The following is a 10,719-nucleotide window of genomic DNA, read 5'->3' as shown; positions in this document are numbered from 1 at the left end:
GAAATAATATTATGTATCTTATGAATTGAAAAATATAATTTTTGAAAGTTTATTTACAATTATCCCATAAGAAATTTAGAAAAAATAAAGAATTTATATTTTAAAAGATAATAATTTTAAAAACTGAAAAATAAAGTTATATATATATACATATATATATATATATATATATAAACAAAAAAATTAAAAAAAAAGCTAAATTATAAGTTTAAGTCTTATATATTATTATTCCTAGAAAATGATTCGTTAAATAACCTAGAATAAAGTATACATCTTTAACTCCATAAACATAGTGTAATTATCACTCAAAATATAACGTTTTCTAATGAACATAAATAAAATAGTAATATGCTTTATAAGAACAATCACATGTCCTTCTATACAAACTTACAAATTGATAAGTGAAAATTATATTAAAAATTCAAGAAATAATAATAATGATATATAATATTACCATATAGTTACAGATTTCATAATTTATTCCCATTCAAATATATTAACATTACTATCATTAAAAATATATTAATTTTAGATATGTACAGGCACTTAAAAATTAATTAGAAATATAAATAAATTTGTGTTACACAGGAATATAAAGATGGTAGAATTGCTAAGTATATTTCGAAATGTAGTATATATTTATTTGAAATTATTAATATGATTGTGAGATTTTGCAAACTTTAACTTTATTTGTTTAACATATTTTTCTATTTTCTGAAGTATATAAAGACATGTTTCTTGTGATTGGAACTTACAATTTCTTGTTATTGAAACTTAGAATTATATATCATTACCCTGTTAATTCCTTTTTCACATCTCATATTAGGTATATATTATTATCTTGATACTTTCAAACAGGTATATTATTATCTTGTTACTTTCAACCACACTTTGATTATTCTTTTTAATGTGCTTCCTTTTCATTTATATTTTCTTAAACAAGTTTAGTTTCTTACTTGAGCAACTATAAAATGGTTCTCAAAGTTAGATAATTCAAGCAAAACCAGTTTATCAAATCATTCAAAGGTCACTATAATTATAATTATATATATATATATATGCACTATATTTCATGCTTCAAAATATTTTCTTGTCTTAATTATTTTAACATATTATTTGTTTAATTTTTTTGTTATTGTTTTCTCCAAATTACATTTACTCTGCAGTTGCAACCTGAATTTGATAGAATGGAACCAATTTCCTTATTAAATAAAGAGAAGACATTAGTTTTAATTGGACGAGCTGGAAATGGTAAAAGTTCAACAGGAAATAACATTCTCAGGAAAAAGGCTTTTAAATCAAAAACTCGTATGTGTGAATTACAAAAAACTATCACAAAAGATGGATCCATTATTAATGTCATTGACACCCCAGGTAATTCAAATTACTTGTAATTTATTGTATAATTTGTATTTCATTTAAGTTAAAATGTTATCTTGATTATCTCAATATATGCTAACAATATTCTCTTTCTTATTAGCTAAATTTGATTGAAAATTACATATTTTTTATAAGTTTCACTCTTAAATCAATACAACTTACAAATCAAACCTACTCAATATCACAATAAATATATTATTTTATTACCATTAAAATAAAAATATCAGAAAGAGTACTAGTACCATTTTTCTCCTATCTCTATTTTTTCATAATTTTATCTTGTTTCAATTTTAGATGTCATAAATAAAATATTTTTGTTTAATTCCTTAATTTTGGTCTTATTTTTTGTCTTTGAAAAAAATTCATTAGATGATTTTGTTTTGTTTTTAACTTTTGACATTAATATATATTTTTGTAGGACTATTTGATGGAAGTGATTCTATCGAAAAAGAAATAATCAAATGTATTGATTTGGCTAAAAATGGAATTCATGCACTTCTTGTGGTGTTCTCTGTTAGAACTCGTTTTTCTGAAGAAGAACAAGTTATTTTAAGTATCTTGCAAGCTTTGTTTGGACACAAAATTGTTGACTACATGATTATAGTCTTCACGGGAGGAGATGAACTTGAATATAATAAAGAGACTTTAGATGATTACATAGGTCAAGAATGTCCACAACCTCTTAAGGTATAAATTTATTTTTTATTCTCGTTATTATTATATCATAATTCTTATTACTTGTCAAAAATTTAGAAAATAATAAGTAATATTTGATTTAATTATCATATATATGATTAAAAGATATTTTTACTAATGGATATGATAATAAGTAATATTAAACATACTTTAAAATATTAAAATTGACAAATACCCCCGTAGTGTTGTGTATGATAACTTTTTAATGTCAATTTAAAATATTTCATTTTTATTCGTAACATAAAAAAAAGTAAAAAGAAATAATCGGCCATATTAGAAAAAAAAAAGGTGAGTAAAATATTTTAGATTGTATAGGATTTTAGAAATTTGATGATTTTGATAGAGTTTTAATATTGTTGTAGGATATTTTACTTCAATGTGAGAATCGCAGAGTGCTTTTTGATAACAAGACTAAAGATGAAACAAAACAATTACAACAAATTCAACAACTTGTGGATCTTGTAAACCTCGTCATATCGAAGAATAACGGACAACCATATACAAATAAGATATTTGTGAAATCACAGGTAAATATTTTTTATTAATTATGAATATGTTTTAAAATCAAAACTTTCTTGAGATTTTGCTCGACTATTCAAACAAGAGGATGATTATAAATTAAGTTGAAGTGATTTTGTGTAGTTTATCATGTTAGTATTGATCATGTTATAATTGCTTCCTTTTCTTTTGCTGGGGTTATGAAATAATTTTCAATTTTCTTGTTCTTTTTGTAATAAGTTAATTTTTATGGAGTGATGACGGTCATACAAATGTTAAAAACTAAATTAAAGCAGTTTTATATATTGTTGAAAAAATATTGACATTTTGGTTTCTTAACTTTTTCTTGGTATCTATTTCATGCGCTTGAAAATTGAATAAATTGAAAAAATGTAAAAAAATTAATATTTTGATGCTTATACAATATAAGAAAAATAAAAATATAATCATATGTAAGTATTTTCATATATGAGTATGAAAATTGAATATTACTTTATTATTGTTCTTTTGTTATTACAAATGATGATTTTATTTTAATATATAGGCAGGGTCAAAATTGAAGCAAGAAACTGCAAATGTTTGGGAAAAGTTGGAAGAAGAAAGAGTTGAAAGACTTAAGATTGAAGAAAATTTTAAATTAACAGAAGCTAAGTTGAATGATGAAATTCAAAGTTTGAAGTATAATCTTGAGTCAGCAAAACAAAGGCCACATATATCCCGACAAGTAATTTCTCACTGTCACATTTTCTGATTTAGTATTATTATTATTATTATTATTATTATATATATATATATATATATATATATATATATATATATATATATATATATATATATAGGGGTTTGCTAACGCCTGTTTTTTAGTTGGTACATTTTAGCAATGTGTACCGGATTTTAGTAGACAAAAATATCCTTATATATCATGGATTCTAAGTTTTAAGGGTAAGGGTATTTTAATAATTTTCATTCTCAAAATTAAAAAAAAAAAAGAAACCCCCAAACCCTTACTCACCTCTCTCATTCCTCTCAACCATTTCTTTTCTTCTTTCTCACTTCAATCTTTTCTCTGTCATCCTTACTGTAGCCCCAATTGAAAAAATCAGAAACACTTGCAGTTAAACAATCTTACAAAAAAATGATTTTATAATGAGTTTTCATCTTATAATTTTTGTCTTATCTAATTTTATCCAATTTTCACAAGCATAAAGGAATTGGTAATTGACCTGGAAAAAAATCAGAAATACTCACTCTTAAATAATTTCTTACAAAAAATGATTTTATAATGAGTTTTTATTTTATAATTTTTGTCTTATCTAATTTTATCTAATTTTCACAAGCATAATGACATCAAAGGAATTGGTAATTGACCTGGAAAAAAAAATCAGAAACACTCAGTTGTTAAACAATTTCTTACAAAAAATGACTTGATAATGAGTTTTCATTTTATAATTTTTGTCGTATATAATTTTATCTAATTTTCACAAGTATAATGACATCCGAAAGAATTGGTAATTAGCCTGGAGGGATTTTTTAGAGATGATGATTCAACAAATACAGATGATGAAATTAGAGAGGTTAGTGAAGATGGTGAAATTGAAGAGATCTTGAATGAACCTTTGCCTTGAAGGTGAATATGTCAATGACTCAACTCTTTACAAAGACAAATTTTTTAAAGGCAAGTGTTTCTGATTTTTTCAATTGGGGCTACAGTAGGGATGACAGAGAAAAGGTTGGAGTGAGAGAGATGAAAGAGAAAGGATTGAGAGGAATGAGAGAGGTGAGTAAGGGTTTGGGGGTTCTTTTTTTTTTTTAAGTTTTGAGAATGAAAATTATTAAAATACCCTTAACCTTAAAACTTGGAATCCATAATATATAAGGATATTTTTGTCTACTAAAATCCGGTACACATTGCTAAAATGTACCAACTGAAAAACAGGCGTACGCGTGTTAGCAAATCCCATATATATATATATATATATATATATATATATATATATATATATATATATATATATATATATATATATATATATATATATATATATATATATATATATATATATATATATATATATATATATATATATATATATATATATATATATATAAGGCTTAAATACTAATTTTGGTTTTAATTTTTATTAAATTTATTTAATTTAGCTGCAATTTTTGTTTAGTTTCGTTCTAATTTTATTCAATTTGATTGTTTTTCTAACATAATTTAAATAATTAATTGACATTATTATTTCGTGATTTTTTTTTAATTTTAAATAATATTTAATGTGAAGTCAATATTATGATAGATGTCAATATCACTTACACGTGTTAATCTTAATGTTAATGTTTTATGTTAAATTTGATTTCTATATTTATTATTTTTGTTTCATATAGTTTCATTTTTTTCTTAAATAACAATTTTGTCTTTGTTTGGGATCAAATTTAATTTTATATAAATTTTATGTTAATATTTATATTAAAATTTACATTTTTGTTAAATATTTTTAATTTAGGGTGGGAGTTGATTTAAAGTTAGAATGAAAATTTTAAAAGTAGAGAATAAAATCATTAATTTAAAATTTTAAAATCACGTGATTGTTAACCTCTTTCGTTTTTAAATCAGTGGTGTTTGTCCTCTTCTTTAAATTTTTCGTTCTAATTTTAGGCCAATTAAAACATTAAGTCAGAAATATTTAATAAAAATATAAATTTTTATAAAAATATTAGTATAAATTTATAAAAAAATGGTCTCAATTTGAAAAGAAACATTGATCTATTTATAAAATAGAACTAAATTTAATAAAACTAACCAATATAAGAATTAAATTAAATATAAAACATTAATTTTAATATGTGACATTGATCACGATATGTGACAAGATATTAACCTGATACATGAATATTTTTTGAAAAATTAAAAAATCACATTGACACATAAAAGATATTATTCACTATTTGTTAATAAATATTAGCAAAAGAGTCAAATTCAAATAAATTGACGGGATCAAATTGGAAAAAAAATATTAAGACTGAGTAAACTTAATTTAAAATAGAAACCAAATTAATATTTAAGTCTAAAATGTATTCTTTAAAATAATTATTTAATTGTTTCAACATATTTACTTGTTATTGTTTATTTATGTTATTTTAACTTGCAGTTGCAATCTGAATTTGATATGATAGAGCAGAAATCTTTGGTTAATGAAAAGAAGACTCTTGTTTTAGTCGGACGAACTGGAAATGGTAAAAGTTCAACTGGAAATAGCATTCTTGGAAGAAATGCTTTTAAATCAAACAGATATTCTTCTAATATGTCACCTATTTGCGAATTACAACAAAATATCACAAAAGATGGATCAATTATTACTGTTATTAACACCCCAGGTAATTTGTTACTTATAATTCATTGCATAATTTATATTTTAGTTATATTAAAACAAATATAATTACCTTGATTGTGTCAATATTGATGAATGTTAATAATATTATTTTTTTATTAAATAAAATTTAATGGAAATTGCATCTAAATTAAAACAACTTAAAAATAAACCTACCCAACATCACAATATACATATTAGGAAGAGTGTTACTAACATTTTTCTCCAACTTTTGGTATTTGATATTTTTGTCTTGATGCTTAAGTTTATTTTTGAAGGCCAAAAGTAAAAGGTTTTTATTTTTAATTCCTTGATTTTGTTCTTATAAGTTTTTATCTTTTGAAAACTCTTGAAATTTTTTCATTAACAATAACAATAACTTATGTCATGAATATATATATATATATATATATATATATATATTAATTTTGTTTTTGTTGTCTTTGAATGTTTTTTTTTTTAATTTTGTTTATTAATTATGTTCTTGAAAGTTAAAGTGTTATCTTCTTGTATTCTACGAACCATAAATACCATATGTATAAATATAAATGATTTAATTTTAAATCTAAAACCCAATATATTTTGTAGGATTATTTGATGGAAGTGATTCTGTCGAGAAAGAAATTCTCAAGTGTTTGGATTTGGCAATAGATGGAATTCATGCAATTCTTGTGGTGTTTTCGGTTAGAACTCGTTTTTCTGAAGAAGAACAAGCTACTTTACGTGTCTTGCAAACTTTGTTTGGACAAAAAATTATTGACTACATGGTCATAGTGTTCACCGGAGGAGATGAGCTTGAATATAACCAAGTAACACTAGATGATTATTTAGGTCAAGAATGTCCAATAGCTCTTAAGGTATCTTATTATACTATTATTTAAATGATTATGTACAATTGTTTATTCTTGTTATTCCTAAATCTATATTAATTGTTATTAAAAAATTAACTTAATCAAAAAATTTAGAGTTTTAAATATATATTCTTCAATTACATGCTTATCTAATAACCATCCAATTAATACTATTTTATGCTAATTGTTTAGATTATATATCTAGAACTTTGATTATTTTGATAGAGTTCTAATACTATTGTAGGATATTTTGCTCCAATGTGACAATCGCAAAGTACTCTTTAACAACAAAACTAAGGACAAAAAGAAGCAACTACAACAAGTTGAGGAACTTCTCAATCTTGTGAACATGGTTATATTAAAGAATAATGGACAACCATATACAAATAGAACATTTGTGAAATCACAGGTAAAAGATTTATAAATTTTGAAAAAATTTCTTAAAATTTATTAAAATAGACTCCACAAAAAATTATATTTACTTAAACATATTATATACTAAAATGCAAATGCAAACAAAAGGGTTCGATGAGGTAAAACAAGACTTTGGACTTCTGAAAACAGCGATTGATTAAATTAAGTTGAAGTCATTATTGTTTTATTGTGTTAGATTGATCAACTCAGTGGGGTGAATTGATTTTGTTATTTGTAATTTTGAGTATTTTTCAATATTATATTATATGATATTATAACATAAGTAATAAATATTCTCTACAGCATAATAAAAATATTAATATAGTTGTATATAAGTATTTTGCATATGTAAAAGAATATATATGAGTATGAATATTGAATGTTACTTCATTATTTTTGTTTTGTTATTAGAAATGATAATTTTATGTGAGTATATATAGGAAGGGTCAAAATTGAAGCAAGAAACTAAAAATCTTTGGGAAAAGCTGGAAGAAGAAAGAGTTGAAAGACTTAAGATTGAAGAAAATTTTAAGTTAACAGAAGCTAAGTTGAATGATAAAATTCAAAGTTTGAAGTATAATCTTGAGTCAGCAAATAGAAGACAACATATATCCCGACAAGTAATTTCTAACTGTCACCTTTCTGATTTAGTATTATTTTATCTTCTCAACTCAAGTATTTGAAAAGTTATGTGTACGTATAATTATACTATGTATACAATGTACGATGTATGTGTGTGATGCATTGTCATACACTTTCGTATTCTACCATTCAAAGTTTTCTATTCAAATCTTAAGTTCTTTTTACAAGTTGATAATAAATGTGCTTATAGATTTTCGTTAACTTGTTCATATTAAATGAGTTTGAAATGAACTTGGAAATTTATATTATATGTTTTAAAATGAAAATTATGCAACATATGTCATTATAAATATATATATATATATATATATATATATATATATATAATTTATGTTTTAAAATAGATTTTCAATTGCTTCTACATTTTACTTTTTATTGTTTATTTATGTTATTTTTAACATGCAGTTGCAACCTCAATTTGATATGATAGAACACAAAAAATCCTCGGTTATTGAAAAGAAGACTCTAGTTTTAGTTGGAAGAACTGGAAATGGTAAAAGTGCAACAGGAAATAGCATTCTTGGAAAAAATGCTTTTAAATCAAGCAGATATTCTTCTAGTATGTCACGCAGTTGTGAATTACAACAAAATGTCACAAAAGATGGATCAATTATTAATGTTATTAACACCCCAGGTAATATATTACTTGTAATTAGTTGAATCATTTATATTTTATTTATATTAAAATAAATATAATTACCGTGATTATTTCAATATTGATGAATGCTAACAATATTATTTTTTTATTAAAAACAATTTCATGAAAATTGCATCCAAATTAAAACAATTGAAACCCTAATCAACACCTTAATATACATATTAGGAAGAGAATTATTAACATTTTTCTCCAACTTTTGCTATTTGATATTTTTGTCTTGATGGTTAAGTATATTTTTAAGGCCAAAAGGAAAAGGGTTTTATTTTTAATTTCTTTGATTTTGTTCTTATCTTTTGAAAAATTTTAGTTTTGAAATTGTATCATTAACCATGAAATATGTCCATGGATATATATATATATATATATATATATATATATATATATATATATATATATATATATATATATATATATATAAATTTTTTTTATGGTCTTTGAAAAGTTTGGACTTTATTTTAATTTTGCTTATTGTGGTTTTAATTAAAGTAATTATGTTATTGAAAGTCATAGTATTGTCTTCTTGTAAGAATCATTAATATGCATAAATATAAATGATTTAATGTTAAATTTAAAGCTTAATATATTTTGTAGGATTATTTGATGGAACTGATTCTATCGAGAAAGAAATAATCAAGTGTTTGGATATGGCAAAAAATGGAATTCATGCAATTCTTGTGATATTTTCTGTTAGAACTCGTTTTTCTGAAGAAGAACAAGCTACTTTACGTGTCTTGCAAACTTTGTTTGGATATAAAGTTATTGACTACTTGATCATAGTTTTCACCGGAGGAGATGAGCTTGAATATAACAAAGTGACACTGGATGACTATTTAGGTCAAGAATGTCCACAAGCTCTTAAGGTATTTTATTGTATTATAATGTAAATGAATATATATAATTGTTTATTTTCATTATTCCTAAATCTTTAGGTGTTATTGAAAAATAATTTATTAAAAAAATTTGTTTTACATTTATATATATATATATATATATATATATATAATAAAATTAACAGCAAAATAAAAAATATTCTTTAACATATATTTTTTATATTCAAACTATATTTTAAATAAATAAAGATATAGCCATATTGTTCAATCACATCCTTAACTATTAGTCATTCAATTAATACTATTTTATGTTAATTGTTTAGATTATTTGTTTAGAATTTTGATAGAGTTCTAATACTATTGTAGGATATTTTACTCCAATGTGATAATCGCAAAGTGCTCTTTAATAACAAAACTAGGGATGAAAGGAAGCAATTACAACAAGTTCAGGAACTTCTCAATCTTGTGAACATGATTATATTAAAGAATAATGGACAACCATATACAAATAGAACATTTGTGAAATCACAGGTAAAGAATTTATAAATTCCGAAAACATTTCTTAAATTTTATTAAAATAGACTCCACAAAAATGTTTTTTATCTGAAAAAATTATAAACTAAAATTCAATGAAACAAAAGTATACTATGAGTTAAAACAAGACTTTGAACTTCTGAACCAGATTGATTAAATTAAGATGAAGTCATTTTGTTTTATTGTGTTAGATTGATCAACTCAATAGGTGAACTGATTTTTGTCATTTGTAATTTTGAGTATTTTTTTTCAAATATTATAACTTAAGTAATAAATATTTTTCTACAACATAATAAAAATAAAAGTATACTTGTATATAATGTTTGCATATATAAAAGAATATGAGTATGAATATTGAATGTTACTTCATTATTTTTCTTTTGTTATTACAAATGGTAATTTTATTTTATTATATAGGAAGGGTCAAAGTCGAATCAAGAAACTACAGTTCTGTCGGAAAAGTTGGAAGAAGAAAGAATTGAAAGAATTAAAATTGAAGAAAATTTTAAGTTAACACAAACTATGTTGGATGATGAAATTCAAAGTTTGAGGTATGATCTTGCGTCAACAAATAGAAGACCAACTATATTCCGACATGTAATGTCTAACTGTCATCTTCTCTGAGTTTAATACTATTTTATCTTCACAACTCAAGTATTTGTAAGGTTATATGTGTGAAAAATGTCCAATGTATTGCCATGCACTTATGTATTGTATTTATGAACAAATAAAATAATGTGTGAAAAGTACTGTATTCCAATAAATAAAATGTATGATTATTTATGATCCAAGAGAAATTTTCAGTCTCTAATTTTAAATATTTTAGGGTCATATTAAAGGGT

General features: G+C 23.1%; 1 protein-coding gene across 1 annotated transcript; it reads left to right on the top strand.

Annotated features, from left to right (window-relative positions):
• Positions 1 to 1,170: 1,170 nt before the first annotated feature.
• Positions 1,171 to 10,663, top strand: LOC148201540 (uncharacterized). Its single transcript, XM_088109777.1, has 12 exons — positions 1,171 to 1,374; positions 1,799 to 2,067; positions 2,439 to 2,603; positions 3,119 to 3,298; positions 5,730 to 5,955; positions 6,537 to 6,805; positions 7,044 to 7,208; positions 7,654 to 7,833; positions 8,261 to 8,489; positions 9,105 to 9,373; positions 9,710 to 9,874; positions 10,295 to 10,663. The coding sequence occupies exons 1-12, from the start codon at positions 1,188 to 1,190 to the stop codon at positions 10,499 to 10,501; spliced, it is 2,511 nt and encodes an 836-aa protein (XP_087965903.1). The 5' UTR covers positions 1,171 to 1,187; the 3' UTR covers positions 10,502 to 10,663.
• Positions 10,664 to 10,719: the final 56 nt, after the last annotated feature.

Source organism: Vigna umbellata, chromosome 3, assembly GCF_029865625.1.
Source record: "Vigna umbellata cultivar VRB3 chromosome 3, Vumbellata_1.0, whole genome shotgun sequence".
In the NCBI taxonomy this organism is placed as follows: domain Eukaryota; kingdom Viridiplantae; phylum Streptophyta; class Magnoliopsida; order Fabales; family Fabaceae; genus Vigna; species Vigna umbellata.
Note: the sequence above shows the minus strand (reverse complement) of the source record. Positions and strands in the feature narration are given on the sequence as shown.

Bases quoted from the DNA above. Each gene is read 5' to 3' on its own strand.
- LOC148201540 (XM_088109777.1), top strand. From the start codon at position 1,188: ATGGAACCAATTTCCTTATTAAATAAAGAGAAGACATTAGTTTTAATT. The intron at 2,068-2,438 runs GTATAAATTTAT...ATATTGTTGTAG, and splicing joins AATGTCCACAACCTCTTAAG to GATATTTTACTTCAATGTGA. The intron at 5,956-6,536 runs GTAATTTGTTAC...TATATTTTGTAG, and splicing joins TACTGTTATTAACACCCCAG to GATTATTTGATGGAAGTGAT.